General features: G+C 37.5%; 2 protein-coding genes across 5 annotated transcripts; both read right to left on the bottom strand.

Annotated features, from left to right (window-relative positions):
• Window positions 1-1,406: 1,406 nt before the first annotated feature.
• LOC121268472 (casparian strip membrane protein 1-like) lies at window positions 1,407-2,227 on the bottom strand. Its single transcript, XM_041172770.1, has 3 exons — window positions 1,965-2,227; window positions 1,746-1,869; window positions 1,407-1,622 (listed from the first exon to the last, which is right to left on the bottom strand). The coding sequence occupies exons 1-3, from the start codon at window positions 2,225-2,227 to the stop codon at window positions 1,407-1,409; spliced, it is 603 nt and encodes a 200-aa protein (XP_041028704.1).
• A 1,650-nt stretch (window positions 2,228-3,877) lies between these two features.
• Window positions 3,878-23,334, bottom strand: LOC121267466 (probable UDP-N-acetylglucosamine--peptide N-acetylglucosaminyltransferase SPINDLY). 4 transcript variants are annotated; one of them, XM_041171331.1, is made up of 19 exons: window positions 23,075-23,334; window positions 22,109-22,546; window positions 20,499-20,660; window positions 20,222-20,397; window positions 19,798-19,873; window positions 12,788-12,916; window positions 12,539-12,658; window positions 12,333-12,401; window positions 12,167-12,248; window positions 10,995-11,089; window positions 10,586-10,650; window positions 9,020-9,218; window positions 8,191-8,385; window positions 7,612-7,706; window positions 7,370-7,505; window positions 7,038-7,255; window positions 5,142-5,269; window positions 4,508-4,705; window positions 3,878-4,429 (listed from the first exon to the last, which is right to left on the bottom strand). In XM_041171331.1, the coding sequence occupies exons 2-19, from the start codon at window positions 22,517-22,519 to the stop codon at window positions 4,275-4,277; spliced, it is 2,709 nt and encodes a 902-aa protein (XP_041027265.1). In that variant the 5' UTR covers window positions 22,520-22,546; window positions 23,075-23,334; the 3' UTR covers window positions 3,878-4,274. The 4 variants fall into 4 exon arrangements, 3 of the variants coding, with proteins under 3 accessions (XP_041027265.1, XP_041027264.1, XP_041027266.1); XR_005941009.1 differs by having other exon boundaries at window positions 4,305-4,429; window positions 5,146-5,269; XM_041171330.1 differs by having other exon boundaries at window positions 3,878-4,705; window positions 23,075-23,333.
• Between the last annotated feature and the right edge of the window lie 1,378 nt (window positions 23,335-24,712).

Genomic DNA, 24,712 nt, shown 5'->3' with positions numbered 1-24,712 from the left:
TGAACCCGATCCAATGATCTCTTGCATGCTATGATTTTAGTATTTTAGCAATAGGTGCGGCTACTATGCCGCTCATGTCCATGTTGATGCTGAACGTACTATTCAGTATAAATTTTTTTTTTCTTTACATATTTTTTTAATATATTTAAATATTTTTAAAAAATAAAAAAATATCAATACTCTTAAAATTATTTTTTTAATCATTAAGTAAAAAATAAAAAAAAATTTATCAAGCGATCAAATAGAGCGATAATAATAAACGGGCAAAGTAGTGTCTCTCTTTAACAATTGATGCCTAGTGGCCATATTTCCAGAAGACCTGCCAAAGAGGCTTGTGGTTAACGCAATACCTCCTCAAGATCCACACCAGCTGGTGCTTAGAAGCTAAAAGCTGGTTTTGGGCAAAACGGCATGTCGTCTGGGACAAGTCATCCCTGGCCGCAATTCGTTCATTTGGTTTTTAGATCATAAGAGAATTCTCCACCTTTTTGGGTCATCCCTGATCCGTTGCCAAAGTTATTATTATACACGAACCCATTTAATTAAATACTTACGTGGTGAGCCCACTTATCGAGAGAGAATCAAACCCACATATAAAAAATATGTTAAATAAAAAATAGAAATAATCAAATCTAACATTTGCCATACTCCCGTCCCCTCTCTCTAATTTCAAAAAAGATGATACACGGGGTGACCATATAAACAATGTGCATCCTCTCCATGATGACGGTCTCTCATGGAGAGTCTTAATTGAGGAAGTGTTAAGAGATAAATACTGTTCGGTTTTATCCAACAGTTGTACCTCGTGCCAGTCGCTACGAGTAGTTTTATAAATAGAGACTAAGGGTTCGTTTGTTTTCAGAGATGAGATAAGATAAGATGAGATTAAAGTTAAAAAGTAGAATAAAATATTGTTAGAATATATTTTTTAATATTATTTTTATTTTAAAATTTGAAAAAGTTGAATTGTTTATTTTATTTTGTGTGGAGATTTGAGAAAGTTGTAATGATGAAGTGAGATGATATGAGATAAGATGAGATGTTTCCTAAAAACAAACGAGGCTTTGGTGTGCAATAATTGTACAATTTTTTTTTTATCCTCTGTCAAATACTAACTCAGGAGACAAACACCCTAACTCCCTAAGGGATTCTCACCAAATTGATCACAATCAAACAGATCAGACATCAAAGGAAAAAACAAAGCATGGGATGGAAAAGTTACTTGCACTCAAATATTCAAATGTGCATAAATAAAATACAATAATTTTCATTACAGCGCTTGCCATGCACACAGCGAAGCAAGTTAATTAACGCTTACTAAAGAGTTCAAAAGAAACATCGAAATAACTTCATCAGACAATACAACACTCAAATATATTTAAGCACTTTCGATTCCCATGATCTTCTTAAGCCTTTCGGATGGCCAAAGCAGACAGAAGAATAAGGAACATGAACACAACAACCGAAACAAACGATGCCACCACAGCCCCACTGACTTTCTGGCAGAAATCACCAAATTGCTGGCAAATAGCGAGCCAATTCGTGTTGGGATTGCCATTGTGAGCCAAGTAGACTATGGCAGCGGCCGCAGCACCAGCAGAAGTGTTTAGAGTAAGTGCCACCTAAAATCGAATTAAGGATAGATTTTCAGTACTTCCAAAGGGAAACAAAAAAAAAAAAAAAAAAGTGATGGAAAATGAAAATTGTTTATGATGCTAATTTAAATGGCTGAGGAGGTAACTTACTGTGTCCAAAATGAGTAGCAGTAGTCTTGGTGCGGCTGCATGGGGACGAACAATGGATACTATGGAAAAAGGAAGGGAAAGTACAAGGTAGCCACTAACTATGGCCATTGCAATGACGAAAAACCTGCATGTTTTGAATGTCATGATGAGCATTTTGGTCCCAATTGTTCGTCAAAACTTGCTATAGCGAGAGAGAGGGAGAGATGGAAAATCACGTACTGAAAAGTGGGTAAATCATCATAACTGGCTTGGAACTGGAAGAACTGTGTGAAGAAGGGAAGAGTCTCATCACTAGTACCCATGGTGGATACGGCTGCCAGAGCAGCCACTATAGCTCCTAACCTCAAAATGAAGTCGAAAATGGCGACTCCTCTTTTCCATCCGCCTTTCTCTTGCTTGGCAACTGCGATAAGAGGCGCTTTTCCTTTGGCAATGGCACTCGACTCTGGAACATCAATTGTGGTTGAATCACCGCTCCTCATTTCTGTGACGAAAACGTGAGATAAAATACTACGTAAAAGCTGGTGATGAGAATAGTTGATTAATTGAGAAGACTCAGAAACTGTTGATGATGAGAATGGCTGAAATAATGAACATTATATAGAGTCTCTCACAAAGATATTGGCTCATGAAGAAGACTGATTTTATTTATGGATACTAAGAAACTAGTTAGGGGAGTTGCTAACCCTTTTTCATTAAATCGACTTTTTAATCAGAAAGCAAGTACTACTTGAGAATCATGCATGACAGGCAGATGGACATAAAATTAGTTGCTCCAACTTCAATAATCAAGTCAACCGTTTCTACCTTCATAAAATAAGTTTTTGACTACAGTTTCCAAGCTAGCTGGCTTTTATATAATTTAATTAAGTCCTCTATTTTATCTTAAATTCTTTTATTTTCGATCACAAATTAAATTAATGTATTGCATTTTCCGATATGATAAGGGATGAAAAAATATACTATAAATGGCAGCATTATTCGTTTATTTAAATCAAAATTGCCAATGATCTATTGAATCTAAGAAGTTTCTTATTCTCTCCCAATCAGCCAACTAATCCACGCAGAGTCTCCCTAATCCAACAGTGAATGTCCGGATGATCTTAATTCCCAACCCACTTCACCCGTTATTCTTATTTGTTTCGGGTAAAGCCACACTATTGAAGGAAGAGGAAAAAAAAAAATTCTAATATCCGTACACTATTCTCATTTAGTTATATGGAGTTTAGATAAAATATTGTTATAATATTATTTTTGTTTTGAAATTTAAAAAAGTTGAATTGTTTATTATATTTTATGTAAGAATTTAAAAAAATTGTAATGATTACATGAGATAAGATGAAAGGTTACGCCTAAAGGCCAGCCAAAAATCGAGTGCTTTGTTTTTTTTTATTTTAACAATACGTTTCATGATATTATGACTAAGCCCTGGCAGATTTCCTTCAAAGATCAATAGACCCAAAAAGAAAGAAAGAAAGTACAAATGTTTATTGTTTTCTTGAAGTTACTGATCCGAGGCGCACAACTCAGATAATAAAAAGGTACGATGACATTAAAATAGGTACCTTAGAAGAAATAAGATAAATTTTAAGGAATTTGATGATCTGGTAAAAGAGAAATGATTGTTACAATCGTGAGTGTATAAACGACGTATAATCATTTTTAAAAAAATAAAAAAATATAAGATTTACATGAAAAAATATTAATTTTTTAATAGTAGATCTCATTTTTTTTCAAAACGACTGCACGATAATTGCACACTTCACGATTATTGAAAAATGGAGAAAGGAAAAAAAGATAAAGAAATGAAAAAGGAAACAATGCCCTTTTCTTCTCAAGAGTTTTTAGATAAGCAAGGTCCAAGGATAACATGCCTTGGGTAAAGTTTTTGCTTCATCCTTTAAGACTCAACCTCTCCCATGCACCAGCATTTCCAGGGCTTTCCAAATTCGTGTTGGGTTGAGTTTCAACGAAAAAAGACTACTCAACAGTACAAAAGTACATATAAAAGTTGGACTCGTTGAAAACAATTGGTAGATCGAATTCGGGTAGGTGTTTTTCTTTTCCAGATCACGTTCACGAAAGTGAACTCGAGTTTACTTATGCATACCTATATATAATGGCATCCGTAATCAGATAAGCATGCCATGCATAAAACATAAACAAAAACTTTCTTCACAATATACAAGCCACCACATTAGTTCCTATAGTTCAGGTTAAAAAATGTCATTCAGCTAGATAAGAGTAGAAGCTAATAGCATCTTCACCTCTTTCCTTTCTCTATATCTAGTTCTTGCACAGGAGAAAATAAAAGTAAAAATTAAGGGCTATTGCCAGAATTCTCTCCCCAAAAAATGTCATCCTATGCAAGGATTGCCCCTGGGTTGCCGCAACAGTTACCACCAGCCTCAGTTTCAGTAGCAGCAGCCAACTAAAATTATACACCATGGGAGTTCAACCCCGACTAGGGTAATGCAGTTTCAAACGGTAGATACCACAGATCATATGCAACGTCTATTAAACTCAAGTTCATCTTGGCTTGCCTGATTTGATGTTTTGAATCAACTGACCACCGTTTTCTTCAGAAGTGGGCACATTAGGCAGTGATGGTGGAGGCGGAGTAAAGCCATTGATCTTGACACGTCCAGGAGGGCTTTCCCTTGAATTTGTATTCTTTGTTGGTTCTGAAATTTTAATAGATGATTCTTCAGCAACCACTGGCTGTTCTAGCATTTTCATGTGCCTTAAAGATGGCACGTCACCTTTGCAGTATCTGTGCCACATGTTTCGGTATGCTGATTCAAGACCATGGGTAAAGTTTGTTCCATCACATACAGGAGACTTGGACATAAGGCCACGGAGAGACATCCTCAAATTTGAGAGTGCTGTTATGTCAGAGGCCAACTGCAGTGCCAATTGGACATATTCATCTTCATTTTTGGCAATAAGATGTCCCAAACCTAAATCACATCAGGGAGAAGCTCACTTTAATTGGGAGGTCAGAATAAAAATATACCGAAAGAAACAACAAATACAGTCACCACTGTTATTGCAATACCAAAAGGCTGAAAACCTGAACTAGCCAGCTTGCACTGTTATTCTTTTTTCATTAAATTACAATATTGATATTTATGCCCCGACTAATGAGTTGAATAGTTGACACGTGGCATTTTTGTGCTTTGGACTACCAAGAATTAGATCTTTAGAAGATATCTACATTTAAAATCTTGGGGATGACTGTAAGGGAATGAAAAGACAATTTTATCTTTGTGCTCTCCTTCCTACCCATACAACTTGCCCACAGATGTTTAAATATACCACAGTAATGTTTGAGAACACGAAAAAGACAAGACACTAGATGCATATTAATCAAAGTGTGATAGGGAACTTCCTCACCAACTTTGCCGAGAAGACTCACACCAACATTGTGAGCATGCACTGAACCAGCCATAGTGATACAAGGGACACCCATGTACAAAGATTCGCATGTTGTAGTCGTTCCAGCATAGGGAAAAGTATCCAAACTGCATACAGAGAATGTGTAAGAATCTATAAACAGGATGCATAGGAGAAGCCACAAGAACTTTTTTCCTTATAAATAAGTGGAGATTTTACTAAAAAAAAAAAAAAATTGCAAAAGGCATAGCCTAAATATACAAGAAGCAAAGCATCAAAAAGAAAGTGGAGATTTCACTCATGATCCTCAAAATGTCTATCATCCGTTTCCCTCCAAATACACCAACTAGACAAAGGGGAACATCTTCCACACTATTGCAATTTGTGGACTGCCATATAACCCTCTCCAATTGACAAAGAGATCTACTATACTTCTGACCATAAGCCAAGCCAAGCCAACTTGATTGAAAACATCATTACACAATGTAATGGCAATCTCACAATGAAGGAAAAGATCGTTTACATATTACCCACTCTTTTTTGCACATGCAACACTTAATCTGTTACAATAACAGGAAAAGAAGAGATGGTTAAGAGATTCCTCTTCCTGCCCACACAGAACATACCTATGCACTATTTCCAGTTCACTGATAAGGAATATAGAGTAACAAATTCCCACATTTAAATCATGTGGCAGATGTACTAATACCCTACCCCCATCCATCTGGAATTCTTGATCCAAACCCTTCACTACCGGGTGAATGAGAAAGAATAGAATCAAGGGCATGCTCCTTGTACAACCCAGCGAAGAGTTAGTAAGGGCCAGAATGAATATCATATGTAGTGTACTTCCACCATCAAGCAGGACCCCAGACATAAGAGTGCACTAAATCAGAAAGAGAAGCAGAAACAGATGTATTAGACTTCATACATTTTGAATGCTTTCCCATTCAAGACATGCACTACCTATTTATTGTCCATGGTCAGGGTTTTTCCTAGGGTGGCTGTCCAGGGGAAAAAACTGCTCTTAGGGTGCCTTGGTCCACCAAGTTTTTCTCTAAGGAAATGGGTTACCGACTTAAAGTATAAGGGCCTTATAAAAAGATCAGACAATGAACTTCCCTTTCTTGGCAGGAGCCCAAAGCATTTTGTCTGCACCTCCAAGACGCAATCTAGTAGAATACAAAAGGTTGAAAAACTCTTTGAAGGCATCAACCTCTTAGTCATGGACTGCTCTGAAAAACAAATTATGATTCCATTAAGAAGAGCCACTAGAGAACTCCAATATCAGCAACAGAATCCTCATGCGTACGTGCAATACTGTACACCTCCGAGAAAGCTTTCTTAAGGGCATTGCTACCACACCATAAATCACGTCAAAATCTAGTCCTAGAGCTGTCAACCACATCAAGTCTAGTATGACCATAAAACACCCCCACTCTCTTTTGATATTCTCCCATAAGCCCATCTCTTATGATCATGTATCTCATTAGAACACCATCCACCCCAAGCACAACCAACTGAAAGTCTAGAATACTTGTTACTATCAAATCACTCCCTTCTGCACTCACTTTGTCTCACACTTAAAAAAAAATTCACATTCAAGGCATCCTGGAGAGGCACTCTGGTCAAATCTTGGCAGGTATTGGATGCAGTCACTAAGATAAAAACAAATTAAAGCCAATCCAGGCCAAAACAAGGGGTATATGGTGACGTCATGAGTTCAATCCTATTGAGGTGCATGAGTTACATTATTACTGTTGGGGAAAAAAAGCAATAATGATTAGTGATGGAAGATAAAATCTCTAGTTTCTACAGATAGCAAAATGTGAACAAATAAGAATTAAGTTTCTTTCACCAGACTTAGAAGTTCAAGGAATGCATGTTGAATTTTACCTGATGTCCATCAGAGAATATGCTTGCATGTGATCATGGTTAAGAAGAATCAGTGGCAGAAGATCAACACGTAGAGGTTCTAATCCCAGTTGCTCCAGTGTTAGAAGAAATCTCTTTCTTACACTATCACAACAAAAAGGCTTACATTTTACCACAAGGCGAGAATTTGGTACAGCACATAGAATCCTTGCCCAAACTTGCAACACCTTAGGTGTAATCTGATGAAGGACAAAAGGAAGACATGCATAAAATCAAAAGAAATAAATACGGTTGGTCTTCATTTGATTCACAGTTCCAAGTAATTCAGTTATCTTATTTCAATTAACAAATACCTTAGCTAGATTATTGAAGCTACCAAATGTAATAAATCCATTGGAAAGTGCAGGAGTTGTGGACACTGGCCCAGCCTCGGGGGAAGGCGTATAACAAAGGAAACATTCTGGTAATCGAACTAACTCCTCAACATACCTGCCATAATAACAGTTCCGTAAATAGAAAAAGTTTGAATATAATACACCACTAAGATCAACCTTAGCACATTACTTAATGCACAGAATGTCAAAAGAAGATGTACTTCTGCTCTGTATCAGGAGGGTCTGCCAATGAATCAGTAATTCTGTAATCAATTGTAGGCAAACCAGTTGTATTTGGGTAGCCAATCCAAGTCACCTACAAACTCAGCAACAGCAGAATATATAAAGAACATCATACCACCGATGCAAACCATGGTCACATATCCATAATACATCCTTCCAACATCCTTCCACTCAGTAAAGATACAAAACTTTTGAATAAGTTGAAGGGCATGACACCATGGGCCGTCAATGCTTGCCATTCTCTAAAGTAATATACTAATAATGCACGAATAATCAGACAGAAAACAGTATGAAGCAATCCCTTTTTAACAATCGTCAAAATAAGCAAGCCCCTACATTTGGAGTTGCATGATACTGATAAGACAGCAATACTCGGCATCAATTCTGCAGAGGAGTTCTTTAAAAAATTCAATCAATTGAGCTCCTTAAATACAATTAACATCATAATGATATACAAATAGCTTTAATTTAAATTGGAGTATATGATAAGAAAATATTTTCAGCAAAAATCACAGGTAATTTAGAAAACAAAAAAGAGACAATAGCCTCTAACATACCTGAACAGGTGCAGGCCGACAAGCCATCATTCCCAATTTATTGTTAGCCGTATGACCAGTAAGTTCTACCAAGATGTCAACTTTATCTTCTCTAACCATGCTTGCCACCTTCTTTTCATCAATACCATATACATCTCTCCATATCCCACCCTTTTTTATGACTTTCTCCTTAAACTTAATAGTTTTTGCATCTGCCTGTAAAATCATTTAAAAATCAAATCCAGACAGTACGAGGAAAATCTTATATTTGAATCATGGAAACAAGTACGCGGTATACACATTGAAGAATCCACTCAATTTTAAAAAATGTATATGTATACAAATGCATACTCACTTACATAGAGTCAAACCAACATTAAGTTACAGGAAAACTAAAAAATTCAGAAACTTAAGGGCAAGTATAATTAAAAGCAATTCCAAAGCCACTCTAAAATAAATAAATAAAATACCAAGGAAATTAAAGGTATCTTTTTTTTTTTTTAAAGGGGGGTAGTTCATGGCTAGTCCAAGTGTTGAACATTATGATGATGGAGGCAGCACTGCTGTAGCGGTGACAACTGCAGGAAAGATTGCAGCAGCTGCTGATGGTGCCTCTAGTTTTCAAAATAAGCTTTTTTTAGCTTGAAAACAAGCAAACCTTCTGAATAAAAATGAAATAACAAATTCTTCATGCAATATTTGGCAACTGAATACCCAGTCGAAATCTTCTTTGGGCTTCCAAGTGGATATGGGAATTCAAAGCAAACAAAAATGTAAAAGATAGTAAAACATCACAACAGCAGGCATAGCACTACAAATAGTTTGGGCTTTTTATGTCTGAATATAATACCTTCACAACTGCTGAATAAACAACCAACTTGAAATTTTCATTGTCATAATGGACAAGGGGGGCTTCTATAAAGTATGACACAGAATGAGTAAAAAAATCGGGAGATACATATCCAATCACAAGCGGCCTTTCCGGATCCTTCAGATTCTCCCACGATGTGTACTGTGAATATAACCACATAAAGCGCTTACCCCAGTCCCTGCATGTAGACATTTCAATCTAGATGAAACTGGGGAAAGCTAAAACTTTCTGAATGCATCCTGTGCTAGAGAACACATTAATGCTCAGGCAACCTTAAATTGTGAAACAGAACATAGATTAGGGGCTATGTGTGGGATGCCCACGAGCTAGTATAAAAGATATGCAATTGAACAAGATAAGGAACTATCACTTGCAAGCTTAAAGTAAGGTTCTTTATCCTAAACCAGATGGTGTGAGCCCTTATGCCATTCATTGATAAGTCTCCAAAACCTCCAGCTGAAATTTTCATATAGGTTAAATGATCCATCTTGCACAGTAAATTGCATCCGTATTAGTCCAAACAGATGAATTCAACATAAGATTTTTAAAGTTCCTTGGTTTAATTTGAAAACTAACAAATATTTTGCCTTGTCATTTCAAACTAGACTTCTGGTTAAAGTTGAAACTAGTGAAAAGAAAATATGGAAAGATCAAGTTTAGGTTTGAGAACACTTACCTTGACCCAAACAGCACAAGTCAAAATCAATATAAGTTGCTCCGACACATGCACACAACAAAATAAATAGACTTTCCAGAAATACAAAATACTTTTAAGAAAATAAACTCAATTCTAAAATATGTCAGTTGAGATGGATCTCTAGATTCAATTCTCTGCAAAAGGAGGAAAAAACAGGCCTCTCTATATCAGTTTTAAATGAAAAACTAGATTGGAAAGAGAAAAAGGAGACAATAGAGGAATACAAAATTACACAAGTTGCCAGAAAAGTAGGGGCAAAAGGGGATCTAGAAAAGTATTCTAACAGCCAGTAGATATCTGCATTAGCACACCAAGCTTAACAAATTCATTATACCAACCATGCACTTGTTTTGTATCCACCTAAATAGAGAAAGTAAGGAGGTAGAAGTATAGATACGCAAGATGCATCTGGCAACCCATAAAAAATACACAGTTGCACTCTTCTAGAACAAGTTCGTCATATTTTATGAATGCTTATACCCTCTAAAGACTTCTTTGCATATCATAGGACAACTTGACTATTGAACAGGATACTACCAACAAAACTTGTTTGATTAGTAAAACATGAAACAGATGCTTCCCACCCGATTGAGCATCCGCCCAAGACCAGAAAACAACATAAAAAAAAAAATCCCAAAACACCAGAAGTTAAGTAAGATATTGTAGCAAAGAATGATGATATATAAATTGGTAAAACATTTCTGTGAATGCAGGAAATAAATTATCTTAGCGTGCTCCTGAAAACAACTCATTAATACCATAAATTTAAAATGCATTAATCTAAGTTTGACTTAGATATCAAATAATGAAGAGCAAATGCATGATAGTTGATTAGAGATGGCTGAAACCTGTGAGCCTCAAAAAGTTTATCATCATGTCCTTCATTTATGTAATTCATCGCAAGCAATCGATTCTGTCAGGAAAAAACAAACATAGATATATCAACAACATTGTTCAACAAGGGGGTCCAAAAAATATTTGGGGAAAAAGAGGACAAATCTAACAAAGAAACAACACAAAGGCATTCACATGGAGTCGTCCCACAACTTCCCCCTCCCCCCTCCACAGGCATTAAATACTTGATATGAACTGTTGGTGCCCATCAATACTTTTTAATTATTAACTAAAGAATTTAGTAATCAAACCACTCCAAATGATACTTTTTATGTGATGAAAATTTTAAAGCAATAACAATCCCAATTACTGACAACACTCAACAAGTACCTCACATGCCCAGGAGCTCAAGAATAATCATACCTGTCCTGCATTTCGAGAGTCGGGATCTATCTTAAGGCATTGCTCATATGCATCAATAGCAAGAGATATATTGCCAGCATCTCTGTAAAGAACCCCTACATAGAAAGATGCAGAGGAATGAACTTACAACAGAAATACTAACGGAGGGAATCTATAATAGAAGCTTCCATGTGATTTTAGTAAAAAGATATAAACAAAACCTGCCTTGAAAGAAAATCTGAAAGAAAGTGAAGCAGAAAAAAAGGCAGGTAACAAGCTGTTTTTTTCTTTTGATAAGTACAATAAAAGGCAGGTAACAAGGTACCCTAACCAAAATAACGAATGTGTCTAGAAACTCCAACACGCTAAAAGTCACCGTGACAAACCTTGGTATCATACTCTACATTTCAATTTTTTAAGAAATTCAATCTACACTGATCATTTTTTAAGTTCATTATGCACGGCATCAGCCTGGCCTAACTTGATTCTTACCATCCTTATACTCAGAGGAGAGGCTTTTGAATCTATATGGAAGCTGTAAGCAGCACTTACGTCCATCATCATACAATCGAGTTACTGCCCCTCAGATCCTCCAGCTCTCAGTAAGCATCCCCATTTTCATATTTACCTTCTCGATCTATATATAGATGGATCAGGATATATTATACTAATTCTTGACGGGAAAAGGCTATTACCCAGTTTTGGTCTTCCAAAATCATAAAGACGTCATGAATTTGTTGATGGGTTAAGGTAACCAAACCGGCATAGACTACCTTATTTCTTAGTTGAGAATGATTCTTGTGTATATATATATATATATATGTATTTATATTTGATTAAGTAGAGTGATTCTTATAATTAAGCCAAAAAGAAATTACAGTGCCCAAAGCTAAATTTTCGAAGTAATATGCCGCTCAGGTCATTAGACCTAAAAAATTCATTCTCTCAGCATGTAGAAACCATCTTTTACACTAATAAAATGTAACTGCAAAGGTGCAACCCAAGTATGTAGAAAGTATACAAGAGAGCATGCAAAAACCTAAAAGTGGCAACATTTCTAACATGATTTAACTGACACTTTCATGCAAAGGGAAATGAACTTTATGAAATCAAGCACATTTTCAAGGGTGAGATGTAAGTGAAAGGGTTTCAGTAATAAAAAACAAAAGAGAGACATACAGAAAGAGAGAGACCTAAATTATTATATGCCTCTGCATATGTGGGATTTGCGATGATGGCTTTCTCGATCAAGCTTGCTGCAATATCCATTTTACCCTGTCAAATAGAAAAGAAGATATGTGACTATCTCAGACTATGCACAGTTTACACATCATTCATATGGAAACGTTCAAACCAAACCTGGACAGTATAAACCACACCAATATTGTTCAAAGATTGTGAAAAGTTAGGTTTGATCGACAGAGCCAACTGCAAATGATCATAAATAATGAGGATAATGCCAAGGATGTTGATGATAAAGGCAAGCACTTTATGCATGGAGATCGGCGTGAGTAAGGGTGAGGGGGAGAAAAAAAGAGGCATCTTGCACAAGTATTGAAAAATGCCTGATAGCACTCCACAGCTTTATCAAGGTTGTCTCGATCTTTGTATATTACTCCTAGATTGTTGCATGCCTCCGCACATTGGGGGTTGAAATGGAAAGCAAGTTCATAGAAGACAATAGCCTACACAAGTATAAATTGATTATAGGATTCAAATTTTCCAATGACTGCAGTAAATATAACAAAATAAATGGACAATTAGGCTGCGTGTAGAGATAAAGAGAACGTAGTTTACCCCCAAGAGTCACTTACCATATCAAACTTAAGCATTTCCCCATAAGCAACCCCGAGATTATACATAGCATCAGCATAGTGCCAATTATAATACAAAGCCTTCTTGTAATATGCCACACCTTGATTAATGTCTCCCTCCAATTTAACCTAAAAAGACAATCCAAAGCTAAATTTATACAGATAATAACTTAACAGTTACTAATAAAAGAAAACAGAAACCTATGAACAAATATTTTCCAACATATAATCTATTTGAAGGTCAAATAACACATTAAAAGAACATAAATCTAAAAACAAAACTCCTTGGGAGTGCTTAATCAGAACGCTTACCGTTAAGGACTTTTTTCTTTTTGAATAATTTTACCATTATTGCCTAAATAAAACGAAACAATCTCATTTGAGCAGGAAAAAGGAAATGGCAAGTGATACGAAATGCAATGTTGAAGTGAAGAAATTTGAAATGACCTCGTAATGGAAGAGGTTCTAGAGTCTTGCAAGATGTTGATCTCAACATTGACAAGTATATGCTGATGGCACTACGCCACAACTTATGGTACCCATTGTCTTGAGACATTCTTTTTTTAAGTAAAATAAAATTTTATTGAAACGAGTAAATAGGCATAGCCCAAGTACACAGGAAGTATACATAAAAAAAGAGCTAGTTACAAGTTAGGAACTAGAAAGTGATACAAAAAAAGTCATGAGGACTCTATTCATCCATTTAAAAAGTTCATTTCCTTGCGAACAGTTTTGGTTTTCCCTTTTTCTGCTTCTGTTTACAAAGCTATTCAAGATGGAAGGTGATGGGAGTTTTATGGGAGTGAGCAAAATGGGTCTCTCTAAGGAGTTGGTCATAGACTGTAACGCCCCAATGGAAGGCCCAAACCACATGGCCTATACTCCAAAAGGATTACTCAATGATACAATTGGAGCCCCAATAGAACCTTATAAAGAGCAAGAAATTCTCCTTCCCAAGAAATGTGGGATCTCATACACCATCTACCCTTATCCATATTTTATGGGGTATCACAATCTACCCCCCTTAAATTCCCGACGTTCTCGTCGGGCCTATCCATTATAAGTGGCACGGCTCAAGTCCCACATTTCTAGTTGGGATAGTCTCTGATGCCATTAGTAACGCCCCAATGGAAGACCCAAACCACATGGCCTATACTCCAAAAGGACTAGTTAATGATACAATTGGAGTCTCATTGGAACCTTATAAAGAGCAAGAAATTCTCCTTCCCAAGCAATGTGGGATCCCATACACCACCTACCCTTATCCATATCTTATGGGGTATCACATAGACTCTAAATATTTTACTCTTGTGAGAGAGAGAGGGGGGGGGGGGGGGGGGGGGGAGGGGGGTGCAGTTTGGTTATTATAGAGAGGAGTTGGAGGGTGGTGGCTAAGGTGGTTCTAGGACCTTCATCGGTGCAATGGCCGGCTAAGGCCATGGAAGCGTGCTCAAAGGAAGAAAAAAGAGATTTTTACACCACAGTCCGGGAAGGAAGCACCCACAGCGACGGAAAAACGAAGAGGAAGGTGGCCACTGCTCAGTCACAACACCATTCCTACAGGGAGGCACTGATGGTGGAGTAGACCCGTGTCTCAGAATGGGAACGACGACATACTAGGATAGAGAGGCGTGACTATAGGACATGGCTCTGACAGAGAGTTGCGTCCTGTACAGTGGCAAGGTGGTGGTAGCAGACAAGTAGGTGACGTGGTAGAGGGGGAGACTCTGAAATTCTTGTTGGAAGCTAAGGCTCAACTAGAAGACCTGCAAAACAAAATAGACTGGTTAATAAGGAAGGAGATGGGCTTAGACAGTAATGGGCTCTGTGTGGGCCTGGATGGGGGTGCTGAGCAAATTAGTGCTAGACCTCAGACAAATGGGCATGAGCTCACAAATGTTAGGCCTTAGCTTGTGGGGAACTCAAGGGATAATCGGCTGATGGGGCTTAAGCCGGAAAACTTGGAATGCAATGAGCCCGTTAATTATAAGGCCCAACCTGTAATTACAAGGCCCCAGCCCTTTAGGCATAATACCACTTGGAGAATCCATAAGGAGGGAGACCCACGACCCACCGCCAACGGTAACTCTACAACCGTGCCGAAGAAAGTACCGGAAGCACCACGTTCAGTGGTGGGCCCTGTGCCGGTGGTCCAAGCAGCTCCGACAGCAATGGTGGAGCAGATATTACCATCACACGTGAGGAAAAAGAAGAAATACTGCCACCGCCAACTTTATTCCCAGAGTTCTGCACACAGAACCTGTCGATATTCAACATGGAAACAACACTTTCCCAGATGGAGGCTTCATTTGCTTCTATTGAGTATCTTGAGGTGTTATCGAAGGTTGGGACGAGAGGAGTTTGGATTTCGTGGAGGACAGTGTCATGGGGCTACCTCAAAGGCTCACAGAGGTTAGTGATGATGTAGTTTTGGTTCCTGACACCCATGCGATTACCCATCTCTCTGATAATGTGGAGATCAACGTGGGTACTGTGGTCGAATGGGAAGGACGTAACCTGTTAGGGGGGGGGGGGGAGCGAGATGCTGGTGAAAGGGATCCATTCCCACTAAATTGTCTGTTACCAAATGAATTCGAGATCTTTGACTAGGTGCTCAAAAAGGTAAAGGACATCCAACATGTTGTGGAAATGGAGTGTGTGGGTTACGAAGAGCATTTATGGCCCTTCTCACGGCCATTTAGGTGGGTCATTCTCAATCCAAGAAAGCCGGATCCAAGAAACAACGGGAGCTTAAAAGACTTAACTAGTCATTGAATGAGGGTAGCTCAAGCCATGATAGGTCCAAAGGGAAGGGTACTGTTGTTTCTTTATGAAGCCGAAAATTGTGTCTTAGAACGTGCACAGGCTGAATGAGGGTAATAAGTGTCTTCACATAAGAAATTTGCTTCGGAATGGAAGGCGGATATTGTTTGTTTACAAGAAACCAAGATGAAATTAGTGACCAGAAAACTAGTGAGAAGTGTGTGGAGTTGCCCGTATGTAGATTGGGTTTATCTGCCTTCAAATGGAGCATCGGGTGGTATTCTTGTAATATGGGATAAAAGGATGGTGTAGAAAATGAAGTTTGTAGGGGAATACACAGTGGCCTGTTCCTTTAAGATGGTGGAGGATAATTTCTTGTGGGCTTTTGTAGGTATATATGGACCGAATGTTGACAACATCAGAAGTCGTTTATGGGAAGAACTTGCTGGAATACATAGTTGGTGGGACCTCCCTTAGTGCATAGGTGGTGATTTTAAGTTAATAAGGTTCCCTAGCGAAAGATTTGGAGACAGTTGTCTACGCCCAGCCATGACAGATTTTTCAGATTGCATTTTTTACTTGAACTTGGTGGATCTCCCATTAATAGGTGGTCCCTTTACCTGGTCTAATAGTCAGACGTGGTCTCAGCAGGACAGATTCCTAATATCGCTGAATTGGGAAAGTCATTATCCGGAGTATGTCAAAAGAGATGGAGGCGGTATTCAAGGAGGTCGCCGCTATTTTAAGTTTGAAAACATGTGGCTTAAAAACGAAGGCTTCATGGACAGGGTAAGGCATTGGTGGTCATCTTATCAGTTCCATGGTACCCCCTCTCATATTCTTGCAGGCAAACTAAAAACTTTAAAGAATGATTTAAAGCTTTGAAATTTTCAAACATTTGGTGACATAGGGGAGCAAAAGAAAACCATGATGAAGGAATTACAGAATCTTGAAAGGATTACTGAAGATAGAGTCCTCACCTCAGAGAAAGTCTCACGAAAGGCAGAGCTAGCCTCAGAGTTGGAAAGAGTATTATCTTTAGAGGAGATCTTTTGGCGACAGAGGTCAAGAGCACTTTGGTCGAAAGAAGGGGATCGAAGTACAAAATTCTTCCATAGAGTGGCTAATTCTCATAGGAGAAATAATACCATTGAGATGTTGAAAATCAATGGTAGAGACTGCACGGAGGCTCCTGTGATCCGAGAACATGTGGTGAGTTTCTTTGAACATTTATTTACAGAAGGAGAGAGTTGGAGGCCAAAATTAGATGGACTCGATTTTGATTCTATTGAGCCACAAACAACATCTTGGTTGGAAAGATCTTTTGAAGAATAGGAGGTATATGATGTAGTCAGAAGAATGGTGAAAGATAAAGCACCAAGTCCAGACGGCTTTTCGATGGAGTTTTTTCAAACATGTTGAGAGGTAGTGAAAGAGGACATTATGAATGTGTTCCAAGAATTATTCTTGGCTAGGAAGTTCGAGAAAAGCCTGAATGTTACTTTTATTGCTTCGATCCCGAAGAAGACCAAAGCATCGGAAGTGAAGGACTTTAGGCCCATTAGACTCATAAACGGGGTATACAAAATCATTTCCAAAGTGCTTGCAAACAAGCTAGGAGTGGTCATAGGTAAGATAATTTCAAAGCCACAAAATGCTTTTGTAAGGGGTCGCCAAATCCTGGATTCTATCCTAATAGCCAATGAATGTCTGGATAGTAGATTAAAGTCTGGTATTACAGGGATTATCTGTAAGCTAGATATGGAAAAGGCATATGATCATGTAACCAGGACTTCCTCTTTTAATTATTGAAGAGATGTGGCTTTGGGGAGAAATGGTGTATGTGGATCAGATGGTGCATTTCAACGGCAAGATTCTCATTTATGATCAATGGCAGCCCTGAGGGTTTTTTCAATAGCTCTCAAGGCCTAAGACAGTGAGATCCCCTGTTCTCTCTTCTTTTTTTTGTCATCATGGAGGCACTGAGTAGGATGTTATCGGCTGTGGTTAGCAACAGTTTTATGGCTGGATTTTCAGTGGGTGATCCGAATAGGGGCCTTATCTTAGTTTCCTACTTACTATTTGCAGATGACACTAATTTTTTGCAAGGCAGAGCAAGACCAACTTAGGGCACTGAAAGCGTTTTTTCTATACTTCGAAGCAGCGTCAGGTTTGAGAGTGAATTTCGATAAATCAGAGTTAGTGCCAGTTGGGAACGTCAATACTACTCGACAATTGGCCAACACACTTGGTTGTAAGGTCGCTTCTCTTCCTATGACATAGTTGGGATTACCGTTGGGGACTGCATCACAGGCCTTATCTATTTGGGATATAGTTATTGAGAAAATAGAATGAATATTGGCAGGATAGAACAGAATGTATTTGTCGAAAGGAAGCCGGGTGGCTCTTATCAAGAATACTCTCTCTAACTTACCAACTTATTTTCTGTCTGTATTTCCAATTCCAGCTTACGTGGCGACGCTAATTGAAAAACTAATCGTTTTTTTTATGGAGTGAGATGGGGGATGAATTCAAGTTTCACCTAGTCAGCTGGGATAAGGTGTGCATACCAATTCCGTCAGGTGTGGGGATAAGAACTTGAGAACATTTAATCGGACAATTTTTGGGAAATGGCTTTGGAGACACAATATGGAATCGGAAGCCCTCTGGAAATTAGTGGTTGATTGCAAACATGGCAGTTTATGGGGGGGTTGGTGTACTAGAGAGGGGAATGGGTCCTATGGTGTGGGGGTTTGAAAGCAAATAAGACGAGGGTGGGGGGTGTTTACTCGCCATAGTAAATTTATGGTGGGGGAGGGTACTCATATAATATTTTGGCAGGACATTTGGTGTGGGAGGAGGCTTTAAAGGACTCTTGCCCATCTGTTTTCGAGTGGCATGTGATCAAGAAACTTCGGTGGCGAACCTCATGGTTCATTCAGGGGACCAAGTCTAATGGAATGTCAACTTTAGTAGAGCAGTCCAAGATTGAGAAATAAACAGTTTCAAGGCTTTTTTCAGCCTAGTGTACTCTATGAAGATGAATGGATTGTGCAACAATAAGCTGTGGTGGACACCTGCAGGTAAGGGTACTTTCTCGGTTCGCTCCTTTTATAAGTCTCTTACACTTCTACCAAATACTCATTTCGTATGGAGAAGACTGTGGACGAGTAAGGCGCCTCCCAAAGCACTCTTCTTCTTTTGGACAGAGGCCCTGAGTAAGATTTTGACTATCGATAATTTGCGAAAGCTCCGAGTAATTATCTCAAACTAGTGTTGTATGTGCAAGAAAGTTGGCGAGACAGTGGATCACCTCTTGCTACATTGTGAGACAGCTAGAGCCGTGTGGAGCGAAGTGTTCAATCGAATAGGGTTAAACTGGGTGATGCCTGCTACAGTGCTTGAGTTATTGGCCATTTGGGTGATGCCGGGTGGTGCTCCACAAATCAAAGCTGTGTGGAAGACGGTCCCTACCTGCATTATGTGGTGCATATGGCAAGAGCATAACGAGCGGACATTCGAAGACAAGGAGCGGACACTAAAGGAGTTTCGAGCTTTATTTTTCCGCAACTTATTCTTTGGGCTATAGCTGTAGATTTTAATGGCCTAAATGTACATGATTTTCTTGTTTCTTCTATAGCAACCTAGATAGGTCTTATCTCTTGTATACCTTCTTGTGTACTTAGGTTATGCATATCCTTATTAATACTACCGTTTACTCATATATATAAAAATTAAAAATTAAAAAAAATGACATGAAAATTGGCTCCATTAAAAACACTGGCAGAAGCCCAAAGAAAAGTCTTGAGAAATTCTAAGCCATGGAGAAAACATGTACACACTTTTGAGATAAGCCTCAATAAAGAGCTATTAGGAATAGCACCCCAGCCAATGTAAAGTTAACAATTTAGTCTTAAGGAATGATCCTTTCCAACAACTTATCAAAGCCCTGTATCTAAAAGGTCCTTGAGTTTGGTATGACTAGGCAAGCCTAATTTGCTTGTAACCATCACTAGTGCTTGATGGTTACAAGTTGTATTCCATTTATACTTCCTGTGTACTTGGGCTATGCCGTTTTCTATCAATAAAGTTTTCTTCTTATTAAAAAAAAAAAGGATATCTGTCAATTTAATATACATTGGCAACGCACTTTGTGATAGCTTAAGCTTTTAGAGCTGATGGTTACTAGCACAGCACATGAGTCATGAAAAGACAAGTCAATAAGTTAAATCGGGATGAGAAACCACCTTCGTTCCTAAATCTGTCAGGGCTATTGCCATATTGTTCTTTGCAATCTCAAAGTTTGGTGAAACAGCTAGACACCTGATACAGGAGAGCAAGCAAGGACACATAACATCAGCACAGAAAAACCTGTGTAGAGAAAATAAAGAAATCACGTGCTATGTTCAACTTAGATCTGAAAAGACTGAAAAAATAAAATTCAAGTCCCAGCAACCAGCAAGCCAGAAAGCTTACTGGCAAATAACCTCGTTTTTTTTATAGGTAAAATAAGATTGTATTGATCAAGTAATAGGCAGAACAAGTACACAAGAAGTATATACATGATACATGATAACACCCAAGTACCCAAGTACACAATAAGATTGTATTTATCAAAAATATATATATATACATGATAACACCTTTTTTTTTAAGTTACTGGAAAATTACCTCTCATAACAAGCAATAGCTGACTCTAATTCACCACGATTTTTGTAAATGACACCCATGTTGCAATATGCTTCAGCATACATGGGCCTCTCTAATGCAGCCTTCTCATAGCAATTAAGGGCCACATCAAATTGCATCATCTCAGAATAGACAACTCCAAGATTATAATATGCAGGCTGTATGTATCAAAGTGTATAAGAATATATTCTTGGGTTATGTGTTGAAAGGAGAAGCAGACAGCATCAGAAAGTGTGAAGAAATAATAAAATGAAATTACCGCATAGTGCGGATCTATTTTGAGAGCTTCATAGTACTTCTGAATCCCCTCTTGAACACTTCCAGCAAGCTTTAAGCTGGTTCCAAGATCTGTTAATACAATGGCTAGGCATTCTGCAGCTAGTTTGTATGAGGGGTCCGCTCTCAAAGACTTCTGATATGACTGCACAAAATCAAATTGATCGAGTCTAGAAACAGAATTCAGTAAATGGCTAATAGTGTACTTTTTCAATGATTACTCAAAAGTGCAATGTGTGTCTAGTTCAAAATAAAGTAACCACCAATCCTTTTTTTCTACTTTTAATAGGTAAACTCAACTCTTTACCCGGACCTAAACAAAGGATTACTGATTACCGACCATAAAAAATTAAACCCTCAACCTTAACCCTCCACCCTTTACTTATGGGGCCATCAGTATGACCACTAAAACTTGTATGCACAAGAAATTACATTAAAAACTGATATATGGGTCAAAAAGGTCAAGCTGATGATGGCTTGAGCTCATCTAGAATCATGACACCTAAGAGCAGTAGTATCCAGATCTGTATAAGCATCAAGTTGCCAAAATATGAGGAAAAGTGAGTAACCTTTGTAAAATCGTCCCACATCCGGCTGCCTAAAATAAGAAATAAGTTTAAGCTTTCAACAGTTGTTCCCTAAATTTGTTCAACAACTATAGCTCCCCAGACTTAATTGTATTAATATTTTATTAGTGAGTAGTTGATTGTAAAGAAAAGTAAAAGTAAAAGTAAAAATAATAAATAAAGAATAAAGAAAGATTATTTTAATAGAATAGAGAAAGAATAGGGAGTGGGATGTAGGAAGTTTTGAAAAGATGAGCAGTTAAAATAGAGAAAGATGATTTTTAGCTAAAATTTAGATAAAAATTTGATGATCAGGATGTGGATGCCTAAAAGCCCTAGCCCTGTTCAGCGCAAGTTTGATGCACAATGGTCATCTACCCCTACTATGTACATAGACAACAGTTCATGTCAATGGCCTGTGGATAATGATCTTAATAATAAATCATACAACAGCAGATGAACAGAGAAAGATGCAGTCAAGAGAAACTCTAGGCCCATTGATGTGGTGAAGAACGACAATGACTATCGAAGGAAAATAGTGGGTTTTTGATCCACAGCAGGAAAATTGGAACATCTAGGGAGGCGACTTGTGCAAGCATCAATAACATAAGACACTATCAAGGGTCACAAGGCAGAGAACAAGGAAGAATCATCAATGTAGCACAAGGAATGCATAGCCAACAATTTACAAATGATCGTTACAATAGTATTCAAGCAAAACTAACTTTTTCTTTGTTGAAAAATACAGTGGGGGAGATGATAGAAATATGGATCCATGTGTATCTGCTACAACCAAAATGTTGCACGTCATTCAACCACATCACACCCATAAAATGAAACTTTGTTGCACACAGATAGTAATACTGCAAAATAGTCTCCATTATTAGTGTATACTTCATGTGTACTTAGGTTATTTTCCTACCAATAAAGTTTTACTTTCACTGATCAAAAAAGAATCTCTGTTATTTACTCCCCTGGCCCCAGAAAAAAAGGGTCTATTTCGTTACCATAAAAGAAGTGACTATACCTCAGCAGCCTCTGCTAGACAACCCTCGTCTTTGTACACAATACCGCAGTATGTGAGGGCGCAAGCATTCTGTGGGTCCAATTTGATCGCCTCAGTAAAACTGTTAAACGCAAGCTTTGGCATGTTCTGCATTTGGAGGCATATCCCTTTGCCAATGTGTGCTTCCACGTTGCTGCTGTCTTTCTCTAACACACCATCGTAAAGAGCAAGAGCCTCAACGAACTTGTTCCTTGATCGAAGAATGTTAGCATAAGAAATGGCATCTTTCCCTTCGAACCTCTTGTGCACCGAAGCAGCATCTACAGGAGAGTCACCATTACTGGGAGACAGCTGTGATCCGTTCAAGAAATCATTATCTCGTATTGTGTCCCTCTCTCCCCCATTACCAACAGCTTTTTCAGGCCACGCCATTCAAGCACAGCAACAAACTCACTTTACCTGAAGTTAAAGCATCATACACAAGCAACATTTATTCTCCACAATTTAGTTCAAACCATAAATGCGAAAATTTTATCTTTCATAAAATAAACCAAGTCACAACCCAGTATTTTTTGATAGGTAAGTTGCAACCCAACATTTCGAACTTTTAAAGTAAAAAACAATACACTCACTTCAGTTCGATCAAACTTTTTTCCTGTTTCGATAAGTAATTCAGTTCGATCAAAACACTACATCGACATTCGTAACATTGCTAGAACGCGTACAAATCCTAAGCTACAGCAGGATCAGAGGCTTCATTCTATTAGCTAGCTAAATTCTCCAACACAGACTGGTCAAGATAAATAAACAAGTAAAAATTAATTTTAAAAAAACACAAGTGAACAAATAAAAGTAACAAACTAGCACTAAAAGCACGATAGCACATTAGTATAGCGGGTTAAATATTAGGAAAATATAAGAAATGGGATTCAATTAGAGCAAAGGGAGAGCGAGAATTGAGCGAAAGATTAGGGATTCGGCGCTTACAGTCAAGGTCGATGAGGTAGCTTCTTCGAGTAATGGAGGCACATGATTAGAGTCGGAGCAGGGTTCAAGTTTATCTTTGTCGGCACGGAGAGAGTGAAGTTTGTCTGAGAGAGTGGAGACGTCCTCACCCTCCCTCCGACGAAGTGCTACGATGTGTCCCGAAAACCCGAGAGGCCCAGAAGGTCCGGGACCCTGACGTTCCGTCCGTTATTTACAACGTCGGGTACAAAGGAAAGCTACGGTCATGTTTGGTTCGTTGATGTTAAGAGTAGTTTTTATTTTAATTTTTAAAAGTTTTATTTTCCGCTAATTTCAACTCCTAGTGCTTAAAAATCATAACCGACGTGAAAATGTAATTGTATTTAAGAAAATTTTATTTTTTTACTAAAAAATAACTAAATAAATATTATAAATAAAAATGTAAGTATACAATAACGCATATTATTAATAAGAGTATAGATATTTACACAACACATTTTATAACATATTTTACAATATATATTATAAAATAAAGATATTTTTGTAAAATGATGTTAGTTTTATAAGATATTTTATAAAAATATCTTTCTTTTAAAATATTATTATATAAAGTATTATGTAAAGTATTGTGTGTTTATCATTTTTCTATTAATAATAGAGTTTGTCCTGCTCACATCCCTAGTAAATTAAGTTGCATATAAAACTTACAATAAAAAAACTATAGTACTGCCACGTCATTCATGTATGTTTCAAAAAACTATATTTTTTTTTGTTATTCTACTTCGTAGTTCTATATTACATACTTACTCAGTAGAATAATTTATTTTTTTCAATATATATGTAGTGTAAGACTAATGAATACAATTTTTTTTTAAGTTTTTCTATATACAGTCTTTAGATATAATTGGCATACAATTGTCTATATACCACGTCAGATTTAAAATGAAATGTTTACTCTTCTTCTAAACTCACACGTCCTCTCTTATCAGTTCTCTCATTAGCGCTCTCTCATCAACTCTCTCTATCTCTCGCTTTTCGGGTCGTTTTTCGCTCTCATTAGCTCTCTCTCTCATCAATTCGATTTTTCTCATTAACTCAATTTTTCTCTCATATCAGCTCGATTTTTCTGATCAAGTATTTCCATATCACTTCTATTTACACCAGAAACTTACAACAAGCATGCGTCTTTCTTTTCTTTTTAGCTACTACAACCGTCCTTGACGCCACATAAAGCAATGTGCGGCTTTTCTTCGCTTATTTTCGAAGGAAATAAACAGCTTAGCTCAATAAGATTTCATGGGATTGAAAACTCTCTCTCTACAAATTTTTGGGTTAATAAAAGTTTCAGCCTCTGCAAATGATGATGCCATCTTATTAAAGCTTGGACTTTTTTTTTTTTTTTGGAAAGAATTAAAGCTTGGACTTGAACTTGCATGATAAGAATGTTTATAATATTTGATTTGTTGTTAGAAAATATGGACAAATTTGTGAAGAGGAAAGCACTCGTGACGCGTGCGCTTTACACTTTTTATTGGTAAAAATAATTCTATTTATCATTTTCACATGTCACATATCATATTTATTATAATTTTTTTTTCTATAATAAATATATAATATATGGATGACAAGTATAATAATTCAATTAGTTTAATAATAATA

Source organism: Juglans microcarpa x Juglans regia, chromosome 5S, assembly GCF_004785595.1.
Source record: "Juglans microcarpa x Juglans regia isolate MS1-56 chromosome 5S, Jm3101_v1.0, whole genome shotgun sequence".
Lineage (NCBI taxonomy): Eukaryota > Viridiplantae > Streptophyta > Magnoliopsida > Fagales > Juglandaceae > Juglans > Juglans microcarpa x Juglans regia.
Note: the sequence above shows the minus strand (reverse complement) of the source record. Positions and strands in the feature narration are given on the sequence as shown.

What these genes read in the sequence shown, in the direction of transcription:
- LOC121268472 (XM_041172770.1), bottom strand. Translation starts at nt 2,227, where the DNA reads ATGAGGAGCGGTGATTCAACCACAATTGATGTTCCAGAGTCGAGTGCC. An exon ending in GATGATTTACCCACTTTTCA is followed by an intron (nt 1,870 to 1,964) that starts GTACGTGATTTT and finishes CAAAACATGCAG; the next exon opens with GTTTTTCGTCATTGCAATGG. An exon ending in TGCTACTCATTTTGGACACA is followed by an intron (nt 1,623 to 1,745) that starts GTAAGTTACCTC and finishes ATTCGATTTTAG; the next exon opens with GTGGCACTTACTCTAAACAC.
- LOC121267466 (XM_041171330.1), bottom strand. Translation starts at nt 22,519, where the DNA reads ATGGCGTGGCCTGAAAAAGCTGTTGGTAATGGGGGAGAGAGGGACACA. An exon ending in ACTCTCGAAATGCAGGACAG is followed by an intron (nt 10,651 to 10,994) that starts GTATGATTATTC and finishes TTTTCCTGACAG; the next exon opens with AATCGATTGCTTGCGATGAA. An exon ending in AAACTTTTTGAGGCTCACAG is followed by an intron (nt 9,219 to 10,585) that starts GTTTCAGCCATC and finishes GTCTACATGCAG; the next exon opens with GGACTGGGGTAAGCGCTTTA.